At 37.9% G+C, this 20,537-nt stretch overlaps 1 protein-coding gene across 6 annotated transcripts in view; it reads left to right on the top strand.

Annotated features, from left to right (window-relative positions):
• FNIP2 (folliculin interacting protein 2) overlaps window positions 1-20,537 on the top strand; it is a 52,951-nt gene that overhangs the window by 18,159 nt on the left and 14,255 nt on the right. For 4 of the 6 annotated variants that reach the window (XM_075500368.1, XM_075500367.1, XM_075500366.1 and 1 more), the window contains exons 2-13: window positions 5,232-5,358; window positions 8,835-8,969; window positions 10,069-10,169; window positions 10,252-10,323; window positions 10,993-11,093; window positions 11,240-11,329; window positions 12,476-12,547; window positions 13,146-13,275; window positions 16,669-16,870; window positions 17,444-17,532; window positions 18,391-18,537; window positions 18,664-18,833. In XM_075500368.1, the coding sequence (XP_075356483.1) occupies window positions 5,232-5,358; window positions 8,835-8,969; window positions 10,069-10,169; window positions 10,252-10,323; window positions 10,993-11,093; window positions 11,240-11,329; window positions 12,476-12,547; window positions 13,146-13,275; window positions 16,669-16,870; window positions 17,444-17,532; window positions 18,391-18,537; window positions 18,664-18,833 (1,436 nt within the window). The remainder of the gene's footprint in view (window positions 1-5,231; window positions 5,359-8,834; window positions 8,970-10,068; window positions 10,170-10,251; window positions 10,324-10,992; window positions 11,094-11,239; window positions 11,330-12,475; window positions 12,548-13,145; window positions 13,276-16,668; window positions 16,871-17,443; window positions 17,533-18,390; window positions 18,538-18,663; window positions 18,834-20,537) is intronic. The other 2 variants (XM_075500371.1, XM_075500369.1) reach the window with 1 other exon arrangement.

Genomic DNA, 20,537 nt, shown 5'->3' with positions numbered 1-20,537 from the left:
GGAGTTCAGCTCACTAAGCAGGCAGAAAGCTGACTTGGGAACAAGAAAACCCAATTAACATTCTAACTAGCTTCAATACTTATTTGAAGTGTATAGGGAATGTTTTCTTTGTGCCCTTTCCTAAAGGTATTATAGCTCCATGGACGAAGTGAGTTAGTATAACTCATGCTGCCACCAAGAGGTGGAGGGAACCTCCACTTCTTCCTTTTTCCAGGTCCTTTCTGATTCACTTTCATTTTCTGGGACAGACTGCTGCTGCTGCAGAGAATTTGGTTAGTTTACAGAAGGGTCCAGCATTACTAGAGCAGACATGAGTAACAGGAAAGGTCATGTAGTTACAAAAAGGGGAGAAAGGATATGTGGGGCTTTTATTTTTGTGGTCAAATAAGAAAACATTATGTTCAGTCAAAATAACCACTTTTAACCTGAAATATGAACATCTGCACAAGCTCATATCATTTCAGCTAATTTTTAAGAATATGCAGGACCTGGCATAATGCATTGTTTTTAAGCCAAAGTGGAACATTTCAGTTAGCTGTCAGTCTCTTCACTTCCTTACTTTTCTAGAGTGTAATGTTATCAGAAGCTGTTTTGTCATTTTGCAGTACATTGACACTCAGGTGGCTTAAAAAAACCCCTACTATAATTTTATTCATTTTATTTGTAACATTTGTTTTGTAAGTCACTTAGCAGTATGTATTCCTTCAGCACAGATCTTTTGTCATTCTGTTTATTAAGTAGTTCTTAAACAGGAACTGAACATGTAAGGTCTTTTTTGTAGAAGCAGAATGAGAAAATTTTTATATAAACAGGGCTAAGGCAAATGATGTTTCAGTTAGCATTTAGCGAAACTTATTTTTGAAGGCTCTTTTTAAGCTGAGTGAAAGAAGCAACAGTTTTTATCCAAAAGCAGTGGTTGTAGCACATTTATTTTTGCTAAACATTCATGAGAAATATGAAGCTTACTCTGGGGATTACATAGTTTTGTTATCAGAAGTAACACTTTCAGTAGTAGGTACATAAGCAAAACTACTTGTATTATACAACTGTCACATAGCTTCCCTCAGTATTTACGTATGGTTGGGTAAGCTGTTTTAGACAGAAACAGAGAAAAATCAACAGTGTGCCAGTTTAGGTTTTACCAGATGAGTATAAGGAAAACAACTGAGTCTTGAGACATGAAGTAGAAGGGTGTTAGGAGTGGTGGTGAAGAGCTAAAAGGGCATTTTTGATATGAATAAACATCAATATTTGTTATAATTGGACATGAAGTAAACTGTTAGAATCTCATAATATGGTGCAGCTGGAAAATAAGGGGCTTTTTGTAAGCATTTTGAGCTTGCAACTCAAAGCATTTTGCTTTCTAGTCCAAGAGTAGAAGAATTAATAGTTTTGTTACAGAATTGTCAATGCAAAAATAGAAAATTCAGTCTAATAATGTGCAAATTCTGGTGCAAGCTTTTCACATAACACTTTCAAAATCTTCTCTTTCCCCATCCTCTACCTATCTCCCACAAATGCATCGTGAGGATTTTTTTTTTGTTGCCTTAAAGTTAACATTAGTTCATATTGTAGCCTTGGAGGGGGAGGGGAAAGAGTCTTACCTTCTTCACTATTTATTTTTGGAGGATAGAAATACACATCCCTTGGTCAAATTTGGTGGTTGAAATTGATTAGTGCATTAAAAAATAATTGGGCAAGGTGAAGAACCTGTATGCTTATAGGTTGCCTGGGAGCATAGGAGCCTTTCTTCCTTAGGAAAAAACAGGTTAAAAGATTTCTGTTGCCTATTTCAGATATTTTGGTCTTACTTTTTAGAAACAACTGATGGAAGAGTGAAAGGTTTTTTTTTCTTCTTAGTCAAACCCTTAAGCTGTTACTTTCTAATATCTAAAGGAATATCAAGCTATACAATGCAGAAGTGTGGTGGGTTGGTTTTTTTCATGAACTGATATTTTCTGGAAGAAAATCTTACTTCTTTTTTAAAAACTATATGTGAAGAAGAAACAAAGAAGCTCATGCCTTTCAGCATTGCTAAATAAGCAAGAAGCTGATGTAAAGATAAGTGAGCAATGGTTTGGGGTTTTGGTTTTTATGCATGTGAAAACGGAGCTGACCAATGAGTTTGTGTACTGTCTGTATTTTTCAACACTGTTTTTAGGAAATGATTGAATACTCCCACTGTCCCTGTTTTGGGGGCTGTATGTTATATAAGCTGGCTTAAACAATAAGGGGTGGAAGTACTGTAAGCAATCTGCTCATCAGCTTTTGTGACTGGGAAAAACATCCCAGTCATCTGACTAGTCTTGGGCCTGGTGCTAGATTCCACGTTGAAGTAATGAGACTAGGGGTTTATATGCCTGTATAACTGGCCTATAGATATGCTTGATCTTATCAAATGAGATTTTAGTAGGATGAATCTCTTCTGTAATGAGTAGAACTGCTGCAGGAACTGCATCTGTGTTCTGGGTAATTCATCAAGCCTGAAAGCAAAGACTTCATTAAAACATTAAATTTTATATTTGGTTAGTACTGTAAGAAGCATTGCCTGAAGTTACTTCCCTAAATTTGGTCTATTAGTCACATAAAGCTCTGTATGATAGATTTTATGTAACTTCTTAGCTTGTTGCTGTCTGGTACTAGAATCTGTTTGAAGTTCTGAAAGATTGCAGCAATCTTTAATTCTAGCGTGCTATGTGGAAAAGGCACCTCAGTAGGCTGTTAAATTGGCTTCTACTTCACCATTTGTTATAAAACCCAGTTCATGTCTTATACAGAAGTTGGCATGGCACAAACAACATGAAGTTTGCTTTAGTGCAGAATGTGGGAGTTCACCTGTTCATAAGGAAACCTAAATTCATGCAACAGAAGTATTGAGCATCCTTTTAGCATCGGTGGGCAGATGCAGGGCTGGATTGGCTCAATATGTGCCTGAAGCGAATCTTTTTCAGTTTAGACTTGCAGTCCTGTATTCTGAAGTACGGATCCTTCTGTGTCAGTCCTGGAAATAAATAAGGCTTTGCTCTTGCATACAATTTAAATTAAGGCCATAGAGATGTACCTTTTTTTTTTGTTGTTAAAAGGAGGGAAGACCTGTGGCCTTTTAAAAAAAGCAGCATAGTTACTTCAGGTATTGTCTGTTGCAGAAAGTATGTAAGTAAATAGGTAGCTGTATGACTGAAGAGGTATCAGAGTATCTGGTACTGAAGAGGATCAGATTCGTGTGGCAGACTAGAATGAAGTCTGTTGATGGCTCAGACTTCTCTTGCGTTCTGTATAAGTGGATTTTGTAATAGCATTGCACAGGCAGTGGGCTGGGAAACTAGTAACAGACTTAAAACAGATGGTGTAGTTGCAGCTCTCTGTATATGTGAGGTGTGTAGGATCTTTGTTGGGCAACTATCAACAATGGTATCAGGTCTGATCTCATGCAGGTTAACTTAATGCTGTGACTCTTTGAAAGGGAAGACTTGAAAAGAAATCTGCCTGGCACTTCTAGCATTTTGGAGGCAACATGTTGCAAACACATTGACAAGTTTCCTCACTGGTGATGGCAAAACAGCCTTTAGCATCGCTCCATGATCTGGCTTTGATGTGTACTGGACCCTTATATATTATGTACATAGAGTATACTTGTATCAGAGTACCTTACAGTGGAGATAGGTATCTGGCTTATTCTCTCCCCAGGTATTCAAAAATAGAATAAAACCTTCCAGATTTGTGAGGTCTTTCAGCTTTGAAAAAGTGCCTACTTGGGCTTATTTTTCTTTCTAGCTCCATAGAAAGGGGAGTTGGTCTCTGAAATGTGAGATGAAGCACAAAGAAGGAATTAAGCTGGCTTTACTTATAATGATTTTAAATTTGCAAGTCTCTTGAGTGCGCTCCTAAAGCAGTTGCCCATGGTTACCTTACTGACTCTAGAAGGAGCTGATGGTGTTTACCTCACTTATTGATTTATGGCTGTTAACAGAGCATGGAATAAAACAAATAGCTTCAGAAATTCTTGTCTTTCAGCAGTATAGAGTTTTTGTGCTCTTCCCTCAATTCTCTACCTTCCTTCTCTGTAGGGCATAGTTGGGAAAATTCCTAAATGAAACATCCTTTTGGGTGGGAGATCAGTGTGGCCTTGACTGAAGTCTGTTATGCAATCTGTTAAACGAACAACTATTAATAACGGTTGTACTCTTACCCCCTAGATGCAGTCCATCCAGGTTAGGGATGAGGCAATATGACTCGGCACCAGCACTGTGTGGCACTGCTTTATGCAGTAGTAGGTTTTTTCCATTAATTCCAGCTTGTCAGCTACATGAAAAGCATTTTCTGTAGCTGAGCCTGAGGCCGAGCAAACCTCCATGCCCTGATGTGCAGACAGACTCCCTTTGGAATTAGCAAATAAAGTCTTTTGCCATTGCAGCCATGATCAGTTGTGCTCCTCAGCCTCCCGTGGTAGCACAAGGAGGCAAGTCATGTGCCATGGTGTATCTCTGAGGAATGGGCAGATTCTGGCTTGAGAGAGTTGTTTTGCTTCTCAAAACAATTGAATCTCAGTGGTATCTTGGTTTCATCTACTAAATGAGTTTCATCATAGTCGGACATCAAGTCTTGGTAATCTATGATTGCTCTGTAAACCCTGAAACATCTCAGAAAAGAAAGGGGAAAAATAATGGAACAACATAAATCTTGTCTTTCAGTTAGAAGAATTAACTTTGGAAAAATCATAACTTATATTGACAGAAATAGGCCAAAAGGAACTGGGTTTGTGTTGTTTAGAGGAGAGAAGGATGAGGGAGGGTGTAAGCCTTGAGTGTGTGAAAGGCTGTAGTAAAGAGGATGGTAATCTGTTCTTTATTGTCACTGAGAGAATTGCACAAAGTAGTACACCTACACTGCAATAAGGATGATCCAGACTGCGTACAGAGAAGGGAGTAAATTTAAGAGTAGTTAAGCCCTGGAGCAGATTGCTGAGACAAAGTTTTGTCTCAATTTTCCAGAGGGAGCACCTCTCTGGAAAATTTTGAAGAAAGGTTGGACAAAAACTGTGCTTGCCTGTGTATCACTGACACTGGGCTTAGATGCACCTTTGAGTTCCTTTTGGGTTGGAGTTCTGTGATTACAGCCTGATTCTTGTAAATGCTGAGTAAAAAATGTATTTGCCGAATACCTGTTTCTTCACTTAAATAAGCCTGCAAAGTAAGCACACTGTTTTAACATCTTGTGTTTATAATTTGCAGCTGGTCCTCTTCAGAGTTTGACTTGAATGAAATCCGCCTGATAGTTTACCAAGACTGTGAGAGGAGAGGCAGACAGGTCTTATTTGATTCCAAAGCAGTCCGCAAAATTGATGAAGCTGTGATTCAGGTATGAAATGCTAATTTTGCCTTTGTCCTACTGCTCTTTTGTTTCCCTTCCCCAAAGTGGGAATTTTAATATGACAATGCCAAGTTGACAATGTCAACTTCATAATCTTACTTGTGATCTTTCACTTGATCTCAATTCTGTGATAGCTGCAACAAGAGTGTGTTAAATTCCAAAAAGCCTATGAACACATATCTGGTATTTGGTATTTATAATATAAATATGGTATTGAAATTTAACAACTTAGGCCTGATTTGCTTTCAAGCAAAGCAATGTATACCCCTTTAAATTGAGTATTTCCTTAGCCTTTTTAATGTTGACTGGGATTGCTTTTTGTTGTTAGCCCTGGTTGTGCAGTCCCATTGTTCCAGTGATGTCTAGCATGTCTCTAAATGTACTTGTCTTCCTTTGGTGTTTAGATTAGTAAAGTTGTTGGCTTTATGTGAATTAAAACAACTCCACTTGGGCTAACCATGCTGTAATGTGTCAGACTGACACGTGGCAATATACGGCCACGTAAGTTTTCATGACACACATAGAAGCAAGAGTAGATGCTGTCAAGATGCAAATTCTTTGTGCTGCTCTCCAGGCGCACAAATTGTGCAGTAATGCTTCCAGCAAACTTAGGTGATTTTAAGACAAAACAATAGTATTTTCTATTTTGTGGTCATTTGGGGTTTTGTGTTTTTTTTTTTTTTTTCCCCTACTAGCTCTGCGTTTCTCTTCTACACTTGTTTCAATTTTTTGTTTGTTTTGAAGCCTTTGTTACAACCAGCAGCTTCAGTCTGTCAGACTAGCATGGTTTATTGCAGAATCACTAGCTACATACAAGTAGTTGTGACTTGTAGAAACTACTTACGACGATGCTTAAAAAACAGCAATCTCTGTTTCAGTCATGCTGCAAGTATGCCATTGTACCAAATCAGTAAGAATGAGCATCATCAGCTGATGACTGATCATCTACTTAAGAGGGTAAATAGGTCAGACTGGTCTGTTAATCTTGCTCCCCCTCTCCTTCCTATCCCCCCCCCCCCCCCCATCAAGGTTGTTACTTTGTATCTTAAAGTTGGCTTAAAACACACAGGATGTGAGGAAGAAATATATTTCTGACTTCATTTAAATACTCAAATTATTCCACTTGCTGGAATACTTTCAACTAAAAGTTAACTACAAAATGTCTTATCAGAAACTCTATGCAACACTGGCGTAAAACAGGTTGTAACCTCCCTCTTAACACACGATACAGGCTATAATCTGTTTTCTAGCCAGACACTAATCTAAGTACTCTTTTAAAACAGCCAAAGCACTTTGAATAGCATGCAAACACATAGATGTTAAAAGGGATCTTGAATGTTTGGTCATTTTTTTGGTATGTTATCAGACAATGAGCCTAAAACGTGATTCATTTAAAGTTAAGACAAAATTACTCTCAAGCTCAGCCCTGTTTAAACTAAAGTCAAGAAAGTGTGTGTGTGTATACTGTGCATTTGTCCATTTTCCTGAGATACAGTAAAGCTTATTCACATTGAATATTCAGGTACATTATTTGTCTTTTAAAGTATGCAATAAACTTACCTGGGGGAACTAGCAGGTCTGTATTCCATTTAATCATATGTTTGTTTAATATACTGCATTTCTTTTCAGTGTTCTTAATCTAATCTCTAAGTCTTTCTGCAGATGGTGTATATCAGACCACTTTTATTAGGCATTTCTTGTCAATAGCTCATTAAACACGTGACTACTGACACTGGTGCATTTCTAAACCCCTAATGACAGTCACATTGGGATTAGATAAGCAATAGAACATGAATACTACGCCAGGAAAAACTGCACAAAAGGAGTGCAAATATAGGATAAAATATAGAAGTCCAGGATTTTACTTTTTTTTAACATGCTAGTAGGCTTATTTTTAAATCAGTAAAGGAGCTGTACTATCACTGTAGTTTAAACTCAACTTAAAAAAAAAAATGACAGATCATCTACTCCACTTTTCTTGGCTTTCTCTTCCTCGTTTTCTTCTGCATCTTTCTTTTTGCCCATTTCATCATCTTGTCATCGTGACTTGAGTATTCTAAAACTTACTACAGTTACTGCACTGTAGTATTCCAAGTGTTCATCTTAAAAATCAGTCCTGTGGAATATTGGATTCTACTTCTATTTCCATTTAATTTCCTGTTATTGTTCCTTTCTCGTCTTGCTGAGCCCAAAATATGTGATGTAAATTTGGCTATGGCTGCTTTTCACTAGCATCTAGGTTATTACTATTTCTTTTTGCCTGCTTGCTTGTTTTTTCTGTAAACTATCTACATGTACCTTGTTGGCATTTTAAAAAAATTTGGTTGATCTCTGCCAATGCACATTCCCAATGAGGTAAACCGTGCTGGTATAAAATGAGACTTATAAAAATACACTTCATTCCAATGTGCACCAAATGACTGAACGTTTACATTAATACACATATATATTTTCATTAAAGGATTTTGAATTTCTTAAATATTTAAAAAGTTTACAAGTGTGAGAAACTTTCTAAGACTTTCTAAGCAGTTTTCATTGCTGCAAGATTACAGTTTTGCTCCCTTCATATAAATAATTTCAAGTGCATGTGAGAAGTGTGTTTGAAATAATGTGGCCCTTTTAACTGACATCTAATGGACATTCAAATTGGGGAAAAAAAAGAAAAGCAGCCATTAAAGAAAACAAGAAACTCATTGGTTTTTGTTCAAGAAAACTGTATTGAGCAAATCCCAGTGAATTAAATGGAGTTTGTCTTACGAAGCTTGTACAAATAGCAGTAATGTAATTGGTATCTTTCGAGACTTCCTTTACACCTTTCTGATGAGTTCTAAGATGTTGTTAAAACATAATGACTTGAGAGTAAACTTTGAATTAAACAGTCATCTGCATTTAAGCATTCATTTGCTTGACTTTTTTTTTTTAATACACACAACTCTTTTACAGATTTGACAAATAGATTTTTATAACCTGGTGATTCCACCAAATTATGCATTATTCACCCCTTGTTTTTGCCGGCTGTTCTTCTGTTTAAGAAATCTGTTAATCAGTTGGGGAGCAAAAGTTATATGCAATTTGAGTGATTAATTGTGCAAATGATTACAGAAGTTGGTTTGTAAGCAAATCGTAAGCTGAGATTTTGTTTACATAAACTTTGGCAAATGTTACACAGAGCAATTCATAACAGTTGGGAACGATCTTCCAGTGGAAGTTTGATTACTCTGTGTGTGATACTATGAAAACTTGTCTGACAATATAAATGTGAGAGTAGTTCTGCACTTTCTCTGATGCTGGCCTTTTAAAAAATCTTTTAAAACTGATTCATGTTTTTTGAACCAAATAAGAGTATCTTTTATTTCTGTTGCTTACCTGTAGTTTTAAGAAAAATCTTGCTGTGGTATGTTTACAGATGGGAGTTGTCATGTTTGCTTTAATTGTTTTCATCATATTGCTCTGTTTTGACACAGAAAATGGCAGAGGACGCTTCTGTAAAGACTTCTGCCAAGAACTGCCAAGCAAGCAATGGAAACAACAATATTTCTTCCCAAAGTCCCTCAATCAGCTGTATGCAAAATATCAAAGAACAGATACCGAAGTATCAGGTAATGTTCATTACTTTTCTTGCTTGTATTTATCCATTTTACTGAAGAATTATGTATATAAAAGCCTTAACTTACATGCATTGAATGAATAGTTATACTTTAGTATATTACAAGTTAATCTGAACCTTGAGATATCTACCCTGTCTTTAAAGTGTTGTAGAGTAAGAACGCGTGGGCACATCTTAATCTTTTTGGTCTATCTTGATCTTGTCTTTGAAAGAGTTAAAAAAGATATTCAATAGCATTATTATTTGTGAAGGGCATAAAAAGCACTATACCATTCTCTGTTCTTTTTTTGAAAGATGTCTACTTATACTTCAGGTCAGTTCTGAAGAAGCTGTTGAACACAGTATATTAGGAGTCCCTTTAGTCCGTCTTACTATAACATGAAATTTTTAAAAGACCTATTTTTTAGGTACTCTGCCTGTTTCTCAGTAAAAGCATGAACTTTTCATCTAGAAAAATGTAATTTGAAGCATGTATAGATTAAGGTAGGAAAAAAAAAATATTTAGGAGGTAAGTGACTTCCTTCAGAAGTAACAAACTTCTCTCCATTTTTGCTATCAATGATCAGTCTTTGAAACAAAATAAGAAATCAGTCTGATTATACTTAGAAACACAGTTTTCACAAATTATTTTCCGATCAAAAATGTTTCCACAAAGCTTTCTACAAGGGCAGGGAAGGAGAATTTACTCATTTGAATAAGGAAGACAGTTTAATGCTTGGGAATCTGGACCACAGAATCTTAAGTCCTGTGAACACCTGCAGGTTTCATCAAACACTCTGTTATATGGGAATGTTGCTAGACACAGCTATTTCTTTGGAAATGCAGTAGATCTTTTTTCCTTTCTCTTGCCTTTGGAGGTCCCCCTGGAACAAGGGTAACAATGCCCATCTAGTGAGCAAAACAGAGTATGTCTTCCAGCTGTACGTTCTTGCACTCAGTGTGTTAGAACCACACAGGATCTTAGTCTGCATGGAAAAGCAGAACTTATTAGTATTCTCCATTCAAAATGTAGCATTATGGCACTACATTAAATTGAAATAGTATGCCAAGTTATCATTGACTTTGCTCTTCTCATCTCCTTGTCTGTGTAGTACACCAGACCAGCCTCTGATGTCAACATGCTGGGAGAAATGATGTTTGGCTCGGTGGCAATGAGTTACAAAGGCTCCACTTTGAAAATTCACTATATACGGTGCGTGTCCTTTTCTGTGATGCACTTTCTTGTCAGGCACTTGAAATTGATGACTCACTGAAATGACTGTTTATCCTTTCAGTTCTCCCCCACAGCTGATGATAAGTAAAGTCTTCTCAGCCAGGGTAGGAAGCTTCAGTGGAAGCAACAATAAGTAAGAACACTTTTTTTACTTTTATTTTTTTCTTCCCCATCCAATGCAGTTGTCTTTCCTTCTTTCTCCTTTTGTAGTCCTTCTGTCACTGCTTCTAAATTTGACTTAGCCAAAGTGGAAAAGTCTAGTAGAAAATCAGAAATGCTGGCTGTGGAGAAGGATTCTCATCATAGATTCCAGCCAGGCCACCCAAGTTTAAAAAATAAAATCTCTCTGAGTTTCTGGTTCTTAATTTGTCCAGGGCATGCAATAAACTTTGGAGGTTAGGTGCTTTGGACAATCAAAGCCTCTATCTCTTCCTGCTGCCAGAAGGGGTATATGTTGAGAAAGCTTTCTGTCCCTGTACTCCACTTCTGTTTCCTTCAACAATGACAGAAGATATACTGTTTCTCATCTGTTCCCTCTTTCCTTGTCCCAAAAATGGGCAAATGTGAATAAACTGAATCCCAAATGTGACGTACAGGGACTTACAATAATTCAAAGAAGGAGCCTATACAGAAAATAAATGCCTATTTCCTTACAGTTTCAGAAAACCTACTGGTCCTTGAGTTTGATTGTCAAATTAATCTTCAGCCTTCTTTTTTCCATAAAATGAGCCTAATTCTCAAGCTAATATTAATGCCTATTGTTCACATTCTTAAGGAACACTGGCTTTTTCCCCTTTTTTAGCTTACAAGATAGCTTTGAATACATCAACCAAGATCCCAGCCTGGGAAAGCTGAGCTCAAATCAGAATGGTTTGGGAACCTGTCGCAGTGGAAGTAATTTAGGTAAATATTTCCAGGTTCTATGTCTTTCTGAAAACATGAGGCCATCTGTTTGTTCAGTTTGTTTTTTTTTTTTTTTTTTCTGGTGCATCACCTTCTCTCTTTTTTTTTTTGCGTTGTGTTTTCTCTACATTGCTTTTGTTTCCTAGGTGTGTTACAGCTGTGTAGCAGCAAACTGCTGCAGGGTGTGTCTGAAGGAGGTCCCCTCCGGCTCATCCGCAGTGCTTCTTTCTTTGCAGGTTTGTGTGGAATGCCAGCCACAGTGTGACCCATCCATATGCACACACAAATCCAGCTCTTTCTGAATCCTTGCAGGACATACATAATTACTCTCTAGAAACAGAAAGGGCTAAAATAGTGGCAACAGATGTATCTGGCTTATATGTAAAAATCTTTCTTCCAAAAAAATAGCTAAGTTAATTGCTTTTTGTTCATATTTCTTTTCTAATTCCTGTGTTTAATTTTAAAGGTATTTTTATGCAGTGTTTTTAATAATAAATGAGCCCTTATGTTTCTTAGAGAACTTATGTTTCCTGGCTTATAGCTGGTTTCTTGCTAATGTGCAGGTGTCTTGCTGGTGTACAGCTTTCTTCTCTTACCTCTTGCTACTTTTTTTTAATTTGATGGCAGACATTCAAAATTAATTATTGAGCTAAGTCTGGGAGGCTTTAAGGTTTTTTCTTTAACAATATCAATTTCTTTAATTTTCAAAACTTTAAACTACATAAAGTCTCCTTTTACAGGCATACTGATGACCCATGCAGGTGGGTAGATCTTAGGCCTAATTAGTTCTGTTAATTGCAAAAATGTGAACTGGAATACCAATGCAGTTTCTTCACAGCCTTTGCAAATCTTGCATGCTCTGCAATTTGAGTGACTCTGCACTACTAACACTTCAACGTAATACAACATAGGCTGAACGTTTCTTACTGTGAGGCTTTGTGGATAGTAAATCTCCGCTTGGGGAGTGAATCAGAAGCTTAATGGACTTCGTATTTAACTATTTCATTATGATGTTAACCTGTGTAAAATGACAATCTTGCACACACAAAAAAATGTCGAGAGTGACAAATGGGGGTACCACCAGCCCTCATTTTCAAAGCATATCTGATCTCTCGTAATGTAGACTGTATTCACATTCTTAAGCTTCTTAGACATGTCTTCAGACTGGGGCAAATAACCAACTTCCTCTAGTAACATGATACTCAGTATGGGAGTACTGTTTTCTGCCACCTCTGCTCACACCATATTGCTTATTTGGAGTAACAGTACAGGATGTAACTTTGCTGGTTTATGACCTTTAAACTTAAACATTTTTTTAAATGCTGACAAATAGTATCATGAGTTATGTAATATTTTCTATTGATCTGATCTGTTTGTTTTAGCACACAGCACGCCTGTTGATATGCCTAGCAGAGGACAAAATGAGGACAGAGACAGCGGCATTGCTCGGTCAGGTATCTGCTGTCTGTCTTGTTTGCCTGCTTTTGTAATTATGTTACAATTCTTTGGTGCAGTGATTCACCTGAAATATAGGCACCTTATGACCCATAAATCCAAAATTTTTTGGATCTGCTAAGCAGTTTTCCTTCTGCTTTTGCCCCAAGCCTTAATGCAAGAATATTTGTAATTATATTCTTTGTTTACAGCCATCATTTTCTGGGTTCTTAACCAATTTATAATTTGGAGAAAGAACTGATTGGAGCCTTTACTAAAGCAAGGGGAAGAGAAGATGTTTTTGCACTGAATAGGAAAAGGAAGCCAGGAGACCAGGAGATCTCTCTATTGTAATGGGAGGGCAACACCTCTTAGAACAGAATGATTTTAATGAGAATGAGAAGACCTTTAGTATGTTCTAGTAGGGAAGATCTCTGACTTGGCAGCAAGATTTATTTAAAATAATTGTCTTTCCTGTCACAAGTGACTTATGTGAAAAAGATCAGCAAGTAAGAACAACATTTGTGAGAATTTGTTCCAAGTTAGAGTATGAAGAAAAATATTTAACCAGCACTCTTTGTAATTCAGTGTATGTGGGGTTTCTTGCTTTCTTGATAGCATCTCTGAGCAGTCTTCTGGTCACTCCTTTTCCATCTCCAAGCTCTTCATCATCATCTTCTAGCAGCTACCAACGTCGCTGGCTCCGAAGTCAGACAACAAGTTTAGAGAATGGAATTATTCCAAGGTGGTGAGTGCAACACCTTTCTTCTTACTACAGCTGTTCAGCAGTAATTTAAGCTAAATAGAGCTTAAGCCTCTCTTCTTTAAAAGGACAAATCCTGTTGTTAAATGTTCTCAATTCAGTCTAACTTCTGTGCATGTTACATAAGACTGCCAATATGAAGAAAGATCAAGTTTTGTCTGAATATGAACTGCAAGGCCTGATTTGAGATATACTTATTTTTATTGAATGTATAGGCTGTGTCTGAAGCCACATTCTGAAAAGTAAATTAAGCTGTTTCTGAAGGAGCAGAGCATCCTGTTGAGATGAAAGGGACTGTAACAGCACTGCTGCCATAATTACATTATACTATGATGAAGTCTGACTAGTGAGCAGTTACTGAAATTTTGGAGTAATAGCCCATGATGACTCTCTTGGCTGGTACAGGATGTTCCTGATGTGACTTCTGCCAAAACAGGAAGAAAGGAAAAAAAAAAAGCTGTGATCAAAAAGCTTGGCTTCTGTTTTGGAATTTTATTAGCTTTTGTAGCTCAGTGGCACAACAAAGCATGGAATGCAGCAGACCTTTCATAGCTAATAAGCAAATTCTTCCCTTGTCAGTTGCAAAATAGCAAATGGTTCTTGATTATCTGCTCTTATGTACTCATCCACCTGCACCCAGACACAGCAGGGAATTAGTGGAGAGCTACAAGAAATTCCTACTGTTTGGCCTCTCTCCCTCTTCACTGTTTTCAATTAAGGGAAGCTTAAAAGCTGCCAGTTAAAATATGTGGTCAGTGAAAAAACAAAACCAAAATCTTTTTGAAAAGACTTCTTCCCTAGTGTCAACACTTGAAGCTTTTTCTTGGATATTCTTACTGAATCAGTTTTAACATGAAGAATTATGCAGTGGTGCTAATGTAGCAGTCATGCTTTCTAAATCATACTTGCAGTTGAGAATAAGCTAGTAAACATTTTGCTTTCAGTAAATTGAAGTAGTTTTTAGTCTAGTTTCCTAAAGAAATAAGGCTGAGAGCAGTGCATGCAAAAAAGTTAAAACATTTACGGTAAATAAGATAATTTCAGCCCAGTTTAAGAAAAGCCAAAGTTTCAAGAATAGAAATTTCCTCAGTGTTACAAAAGTAACAAATTGTTTAGAGGAAAGTAGCTTTTTTGGGCTGCTTGTTCACTGTAGGGCATAGGTTATGTTTCATAGATTGGAGAATCTATGCTGGGGAAAGATATTGGAAACAGGACATTATTATTTCCACTATCTAGAACTACTCTTGAATTGGGGTTCTTTCTAAGCCAAAAAGCTTCTTGAGATACTTGTTTTCTGATTACTTGCTAGAGAAACAGTAGGCTTCTGGTTGAATATTTCAGTGACAGCAGTTTGCACTTCAGTTTGTACAGCCAAGATTCTACAGTCTCTGTGACTGATGTTTTAGGCCAACAGCTCAAAGAAAATGAGATGTGTAGCTGGAACTCCATGTAGTCAGTTGGCAGGCAAGCTAGATTAGCAGCTTTTGTTGAAAAGGCTTCTCTCACAGACCTAAATTCTTCAATTTCTGTTCCTGGGAAGCAGTACAAAAGCTTGTGATGTTTTAGATGCTGACTGACCATCCTTTCCCAGCTTCTTTGGGAATTTCTGTCTCTGCATGCAAGTTCCTGAAGTTCAAATGAGGTTATGTTTTTGTCTTGAACTCTGGTTTCCCACAAGCTGTTTTTTGCTGGGGTTTTGTTGTGTGTTTTTTCCTGTATTCCTGGACTCATACCTCTACGATGAGAAACTTTTGTGTATCTAACTTTGTCAAATCAAACTGTAAACCACTTATTTTTAGAATGAACTTAGAATGCATGACTAGCATTGAGGCTTTCCTCTTGTTAATTGCTTCATAGTGGTCTATAAATGCCGCAGGCTCCATTTCAAGATAGTTCTGATATGAAAAGCCTTCAAGTTTTTAATTACTACTCGCTGATATTGCAGTCTTAACTTACAAAGAAACTGCAAAACCAAGCTATTTCCATGTGAGCTGCTGCTCTGAATGTCTTCATTTGAGTTCTGATGGCTTTCTTGTCTGCTCTTACCCTTCTCCCCCTATAATTTCTCAATGGATTAAAAACCATTATTCAATTAAAGTTCCTTCCAAAGGACATCTTGACCATACTGTTTTACTCATTGGTGTACATACTTTGTAAAGATATTTTTTTCAGTGAAATTGATCAAGAAACTTTAAGCAAGAAAAAATAATAGTTCTGTAAATCCAGCAGCATCAATATCTAGCACTGGCAATGCAAGTATTTATGAAGGAACAGGGTGAGGGGATTGCCACCCTTTTGTATAATCACAGAAAAACTTCTGCTGGGCTGGGACTTGTCAATATCATCCAAATTAGTTGTCTGTGCAAAGGACTAGCTTGGAATTTAGATCAGGTTGTTGTGGCACTTGCCTAACTGAGTCTTGAAAATCTCCAAGGATGGGGATTCCACAGCCTCTCTGGACAGTGCCCTCCAGTGTATTGAGCATTTTGCCCCCATTTGGCATCATCTGCAAACTCACTGAAGGTGTGTTTTGATCCACAGGCCAGGCTGATAATGAAGATATTGAGCAGTATTGATCCCAGTATCAACCCATGTGTAATATTGAAAAGTGGCATAACTGTTGAAAGAAATGTGGCAGAACTATCAAGGGAATAAATAGAACTTGGAGAAATAATAATGGTTGTAAAATAGTCTCTGTCTTTTTTTTTTAGTAGAATACAAAGCATTTTAAACTGAAAAAATCCAACTTTGAGCTAGGCACACATGTATTTGTAGGCGTTAAGTTTGTGTTTTCACAGTCATTACTAAGTGGTGACATTTTGTCTTCAATTAAAATAGAAAGTTTTATTTTGCATGGTTAAATGCCTTAAAACATCCATCTTCAAATGCCAGAACAGTATAGGTAGCATGTTTCCCAACTTCCCTCATGAGCAGCAGTACAGATTCAAGAGCATCATGGACACACTGCTGAGCACCAAGGTAGGAGCTTGAGTGCTGGATGCAGTTCACAGCTCTGAAATTACCTTTAACCTTTTTTGCTAATGATTTTGTGTTGTCTCCCTTCCCTTTTCTTAGTCTCCCTTAAAGATAAATCCAGAAGGAGGGATTTTGTAGTAGCTCTGTTTCAGAGGAAAGTGTTCACACCACTGCAGGAGCTGGCCTCTTTGGGGGTTGTCTTCCTCCTATCTGAGCAAACATAGGTCTTACCCAACATTTTGATGGGTATCTTCTGTTCAGAGACAGGTGACAGCAAAGTCTTATGTAGTCAGTCAAAGGAGGCCTAAGAATGAATTATCTTCTATTATATAGAGAGATATGGATAGAAGACGAATTACCTCACAGTACATAGGTAACTGTCCCAACAAATCTGTCTTACAGGTCCACTGAAGAAATGTTTAGTATGGCTGATGAAAGCTGCAGCTCAAATCCTGCAATGGTTCGGAGGAAAAAAATTGCAATCAGCATAATCTTTTCTCTGCCTGAAAAAGAAGAAGCACAGAGAAACTTCCAGGATTTCTTTTTCTCTCACTTTCCTCTTTTTGAATCTCACATGAACAAGCTGAAGTATGCAATAGAAAAGGTACAGAATACTAGTTTGGCTTAATGTGGAAAAATAAGTGTCAAACAAAATGAAGTATTCTAGAATCCGATAGATGAAGAGTGGGAGAAGGTGCATGGTTTCAAGCTTCTCTCGCTCCTTACACATGTAGTCTTGAGCCTGAGCCCAGTGTAGGAATTCAGCATTTGCTGAAATAGAGGTGCGGTTTCTTTTCTAGTCAGAACGGAGAGTTTTATGCTATGGGTGGTTTTTCTTTTTCTTTCCTTCTCATCATATTTCACTATGAGGTTTTCTTGACTCCCTGGAGACTGTGGAAATGATGGTATTCTATCCTTTCATGCAGTCACTAAAAGAGAGACACAAAATGTTTGTTGCTGTCTTCCCCTTACTCTCTCAAAAATGTTCTCTCCCCTTGTCCAGTCTTAGGGATTGCTCCCTCATGAGGTGGAGGGAGGTTGGCAGCTATTGCTGTCCTGAGTGGCTTTATAGCACTGGGGCTAGATCTTAATTATTTTGACATGTTAATGAAGCTTAAAAAGATGAAGAATGTGAATCCTTTAAGAAGCTGTTTTGTGTCTTTAACTCTTAATCAAGGCCATGATCTCATGTAGAAAAATAGCAGAATCCAGCCAAAGAGTGCAGGTTTATATCAGCCGTGTCATGGATGCCCTGGGAGAATTCAGGTGAGTTGATGGAATTCTGAATTACAAGGAGAGCTCTCTTCTTGCCCCTCTAAAGATATTTGTCACTTCCAGTTATAAGCAATTGAATGCAGGGTCTTGTAATTTAGTCAGTCTTGAAGTTAGCGTGAATGAATTTGCTGTGTTGGGTATTGGGTAAATGCTTTTAGAAAACTTTAGCAAAACTAGCTCAGCCATTTTCAGAATGAGAGTAAAATTAGTTCTGTTGCACTCACCTGTACCTGGGACTGTCAGTTAAAGTCTTGAAGATCTTATCAAGAGTTGGCTTCTGCTGATGCCTGTGCAGATGAGTGCATTGATTGCTGTATTCAGGCAGATGATTTGTCTACTCCAATCCATAGATGCTGAACAGTGTAACTGACAAGAAAGTTGCTGTCAAAGGCTCTCTTTTTGGTACCTAAGAGAGGAAGGAGTGGCCTGAGGCCAAGAAAGGTAGCCCAGGAGATAGAGGCAAGGCTTTGGTGGGATGGAGTTTCTGTAATGTCTGGAATGTGGAATTGAATCACTGCCATGAATAGAATGGGTTCTATCCCCCCTCAAAATGATTTCTGAATTGTTTCTCTGAATAAAAATACACAGGGGAATGCAAGAAAGGGAAGACAAATATGTAAGTCATATGAAGACATTAAGTCACTGGTACTGTGAATTAAACAGACTAGTGTTCTGGGACACTAGTAATTAGTGTGTCTGGAAAACTCTTCCAGTTTTAGTCTCCTAGATCTTACAAAAAATAAGTAAATAAAAATCAGTGGACAATAGAAGAGGAAAGGTGCTACTTGTATTTGCAAGATTGAAATGTGCATGTTAACACTTACTTTTGGGGAATTTTTCTTTGAGCAGAGTTACCATCTGGAACCTATATTCTGTTCCAAGGATTGCAGAACCTGTGTGGCTTAATATGATGTCCAGTACCCTGGAAAAGAATCAGCTATGCCAGCGTTTTCTTAAAGAATTTACGTTTCTGATAGAACAGATCAACAAAAACCAGTAAGTTTCACCCACCCCCTTTTTCTTAAAAAAAGCTTGTGTACTTCCCAGTACATGTGGATATGTTAAAGCACTTAATGGGATGTTCTTTTGCTGGTGTTACTCTGGTCATATTCTTTTTCCTAGGTTCTTTGCTGCTTTGTTAACTGCGGTGCTGACCTATCATCTGGCTTGGGTCCCAACAGTAATGCCAGTTGACCATCCTCCCATAAAGGCCTTCTCCGAGAAGCGCACATCACAGTCTGTGAACATGCTGGCAAAATCCCATCCATATAACCCTCTCTGGGCACAGCTTGGTCAGTAGGAAATGGAAAGCTTCAGACTTCTCTATAACTAGCACCTTCCTGCATCCATTCGTCTTAGATAAGAGCTACTTGTGATCCAGATCACATTTGCTGATTTGCCTGGCTGTAAGCTGGGCAGAACTACCAACAGATGTCTTGTGCCTGGTGAAACAGAGCATTTGGAGGCCTGTTTGCATAGCCTGGGTGCTCTGCTTTTTTCGTTGGTCCCTTGTTGTCATCCTCTGTTACACTGCCTGGTTAAGTAACTTGGTATAGAAGTATTAAGATGGTGCAAGTGCTGTGAACGATCTGAGCAGTTTGGGAAGAACAAGGGGGAACAGACTGGATTGAAGGGAGTTCTCTGGGCCTTGGAGGCTCTTTGTAGTTGAAACTGCCCTGGCTACCTCCTTTTATCTCTTTTTCACAGAGCTAGGACGGACACCAAGACAGCAGAGTAGAAGTCTGGCAACTGGCAGTACCTCCATTCATTCACAGTTACGTGAGTGGGCTTGGGCCAAAATTTTCTATCTATGCCCAGCTCCTCAGGCTGTTCTCTGACAAATATTTTATAGTTTATAAGTTATCTTGATACAGGAGATTAAATAACTGCTGTCAAATGAGTAGGTGAGTGAGAGCTGAGAGAATAATTCTGCCAGTGGTAAATCCTTGAAAATTCCTCCTCTTCTTGGCAGCGGCTGTGAGTCTGACATCAGATCAGCCTTAACTTTAACTGATATACTATATTGCTATGTAAAATAACATACATGAACACTAAAGCAATAATGTGACTTTTACACTGTGCTACTGGTTGTGTTTCTTGCTAATTGTCTCAGTTATGTTTGTTATTCTCGGCAATCTTTATGAAACTAAGAATTGCTACCTTGGCCATGTAGTTGTAGTAGAAGTGTTTCCTGTTTTAGGATGTCTTTAAAATGTTATGCAGAGGAGTAATGGATTAGACTTAGAGGGCAAAATAGAAGCTTGCTCAGGGTGTCGAGGATGGAGCCAGGCCTGGGGTTATAAAAACCAGCTGCACTGGAGGTGTAAGATCAGCAGTAGCTCTTGTGGTCACTCCCAGGAGCCACCACTGGTGACTAGTCAAGAATTTGTTTCTCTTCTTGCCTTCCCAGGCTGTATGTTGCTACCAGCATTGGCCTAGCCAAGTTCTCAGTGCCTGAACTCAAAATGCTTTCTGGTTTTGTCTTGTTCTTATAAAGCCCAAAAGCTGTTATCAGGTGGTTGCAGTACTGATAATAAAAGTAAGATGTTGCCCTCTGCTGGTCTCCTTCTTTAGAAAGAGCAGGGAAAAATAAAAAATCATGGGGCTTAGTGCTTTAAAATGCAAATGACTTTTTATTGAGGAAAGGATTTTGACATACCTGTCTTTCCACCTTCAGACCTATGTTTTCATTATGTATTACATATCAATTACAATTACATACTGATACAACTGTAAGTACCACTGTCAGGAAGACATAATACTGTCTCTTAAACAACAGCTTCAATCTAACAGTCTTAACAGTAGGCATTAGTATGTTTGACTTTTTTCTTATTAGTAATGGTTTTATATAGAAGTCAATTGTGCAAATGAACATGAAGCCTGAATCTGATTTCCATAGCAACTGTGCTCGACTTAAAAATAAAAAGATATCTTCCCATTTCTTTTCCAAATTGTTAGTCTTTGTGGTCCACCAGGCATTGAGGTTAATTTCAGCT

Source organism: Mycteria americana, chromosome 4, assembly GCF_035582795.1.
Source record: "Mycteria americana isolate JAX WOST 10 ecotype Jacksonville Zoo and Gardens chromosome 4, USCA_MyAme_1.0, whole genome shotgun sequence".
In the NCBI taxonomy this organism is placed as follows: Eukaryota; Metazoa; Chordata; class Aves; order Ciconiiformes; family Ciconiidae; genus Mycteria; species Mycteria americana.
Note: the sequence above shows the minus strand (reverse complement) of the source record. Positions and strands in the feature narration are given on the sequence as shown.